Source organism: Rhea americana, unplaced genomic scaffold, assembly GCF_003343005.1.
Source record: "Rhea americana isolate MKP2758 unplaced genomic scaffold, rheAme1 scaffold_158, whole genome shotgun sequence".
Taxonomy (NCBI): domain Eukaryota; kingdom Metazoa; phylum Chordata; class Aves; order Rheiformes; family Rheidae; genus Rhea; species Rhea americana.
In genome coordinates, this window is record NW_028185683.1 from 1,797,934 (window position 1) to 1,800,396 (window position 2,463).

Consider the following 2,463-nt stretch of genomic DNA (forward strand, 5'->3'; position numbering starts at 1 on the left):
TAAGCAGTGCATTCAAGCCAATTCTCCTAGACAACATTTCATTATTGTTAAAAGAGAGGAGTCTTCGAATACTTGCATTAATCTGATCCATACCTTCAAAAACAATGAGGAAAAAGTATGGGAAGAAGCCAGGGGCTGATCAGAGAAGATAAGAGGAAATAAAGAGGTAAATGATTATAAGACTAGAAGGAAAAGTAAGACAATAAGGGGAAATWGGAATCATTATTAACTCACACTTTAAACACAGCTTTGGGAATGTATTTACTTATGGATGTCGTAGGTCTTTGCATTCAGCCCTGAAGGGCTTTCAGCCCTGGCCTACAGACCACAATTCTGCAATTTGTGGTTTCCCCTGAGCACCCACGGATCAGTGACAAGGTATTTTGCAACCATGTACACATTCAGAGAGTGCAATATGAGTGAAACAGGCTTTACAAGTCATTTGGAAGATGACAGCAACATGCAGATACAAAAAAGTGCTAACATGACGGATCTGAGGAGGTATGAGGCTTTCACAGAGACAGAGCACGTCAGCACCATTGCACGAGTCCTCATTTTGCATGCTGTGTACACTGCTGGTGACCTCAGCCCAAAAAGATTAATTTAAATCAGCAAATATGTAATTCAGATCCTTAAAGGAGCATAGATCACCTCTTCAGACAGCAAGGTTAAAAGTGTTTTCATCTACACAAAGTTTGTTTACATCTAATAAAATAAAATAAAAAATAGGGCAGGGGGAAAGGGAAAGAGAAAAGGAAAAGGAAAGGGAAAGGGAAAAGAAAGGAGAAATGAGGCATATGCTGTTTATTCGTAATTATCTCTGAGAACAGATCTCAAAGAGGAGTGAGAAAAAATTTGCATTTAAAGAAGTAGAAGAACTCAGTTAAAGAATAAGGCTAGCACTAGGTAAAGTTAAATTGCTTATGAGAAATGAAGTTACAAAAAGATCTCTAACTCCAGGAGYGTAGCTCTGGAGCTGTCCACACAAGACAGCACAGGGCAGGGATCCATATTGCTTTAAAGCAGAGCTGAATCAGTTCAGGGAAAGATGCCAGAAATTCTACAGGCAGAAAATAGATTCAAGTCTTTAGGTATCTATCATGTTGGTAGACACCGTGACTGCTGCTTTTCTGCACCACACTGACACTGTGTTCACCTCACAGTTCAGAGCTGCCTGGGAGCCATGAGTATTATTTCCTCTCTGATGTACTACTCGGCTGTGGCATAGGGTTTCTTCAAATCCTGGAAACTGGTCATGGAGCAGAGGAACAAAGCAGAGTGTGTCACTGCTTCAGTTGGTATGAACATCTCAGATCTAGAGCTAGCRTGTCTCCTGACAGTTTCTAGGAATGAACCTAACTACCAGAACAGAAACAAGGAGGGGACTTTCCACAGTCCTTTGCACACACATGCTCACGCACGCACACAAACACACATGCAGAGGTGTCTGTGTGCACGCGCGCGCACACACACACACGTCTCACTCCCTACTTTCTCGTAGGAGGAGGGTGCTCTATCATAAAAGCAATTTCAGAAAGTGTTCATGGCTTGGTGAGCAGAGATTTCAGGTCCCATATATTGAAAAATGATGAGATTTGGAGCAGTARCTGAATGAAAAAGACATCTAGAATGATATTGTATTTCCCCAAGTGAATGGTACAGAGATGAAAAATCCGCCGGCTGTATGAGGGAGCCAGGCCCGCTGCCCTTCCCTTGGAGAGGAAGGTGAGGGGGAGACAGGAGAGGCAGTGCTTCCCACCTCAGCTTCGCTAGGGACYGCCTGCAGCCCGCATCTCACAGCAGAGCTGGCGGCTATGCATCTGTCCCTTGCCCAGCCTCCAGAAGAAGGCACAGCCAGCGCATTAGACAGCTGTTAGAAGCTGGAGGTTTCTTCTCAGCWCCTTAAAACTGTTTCACCACTTCTGCCATCTACCTTTTGGGTGCTTTCAGGCAGGGAAGCCTGGTGAAAATACCTGGCAGAGGTTTCCGCCGAAAGACTTTCCCTGGAGAAACACCCAGCCGCTGCCCGGCCAGTCACCGGCAGGGAGGGAGGGGGCTGAGGAGAGGGTATTTCCCGGAAAACAGACCCCCCCCCCAGCCCCGCAGGGGGGCGGCGGCGACTACAAGTCCCAGGCCGCCCGAGGAGGAGCGCGGCGCGGCGCGGGGGCTGCGCGCTGGTCCTCGCCCTCGCTGCGGCGGGAGCGCAGCGGCGCCCAGCGACCGGCCGCAGCCCCGCCGCCGCCGCCCGCAACTTTTCTCGCCTCCGGAGCCGGGCAGGGGAGTGCGCAGGGCGGCGCGGAGCCGGGCAGGGCAGGGCAGCCTCGCCGGGGAGCGTGCGGGGCGCTGCGCGGGAGCGGCGCAGCGGGCGCGGGGCCGGCAGCCGCGCAAGGGAGCCGCGCAGGAGCAGCCTTGCGGGGCAGCGCTGCGAGGGAGCCGGGCAGGGCGGCTGCGGCGCCCGGCGGG

At 50.9% G+C, this 2,463-nt stretch overlaps 1 protein-coding gene across 1 annotated transcript in view; it reads left to right on the plus strand.

The window, feature by feature from the left end:
- The first annotated feature begins 391 nt into the window (after positions 1–391).
- The window catches only part of GRIN3A (glutamate ionotropic receptor NMDA type subunit 3A), a 77,052-nt gene continuing 74,980 nt past the window's right edge, over positions 392–2,463 (plus strand). The window contains exon 1 of the mRNA XM_085299949.1: positions 392–501. Coding sequence (XP_085156075.1) covers positions 392–501 — 110 coding nt within the window. The remainder of the gene's footprint in view (positions 502–2,463) is intronic.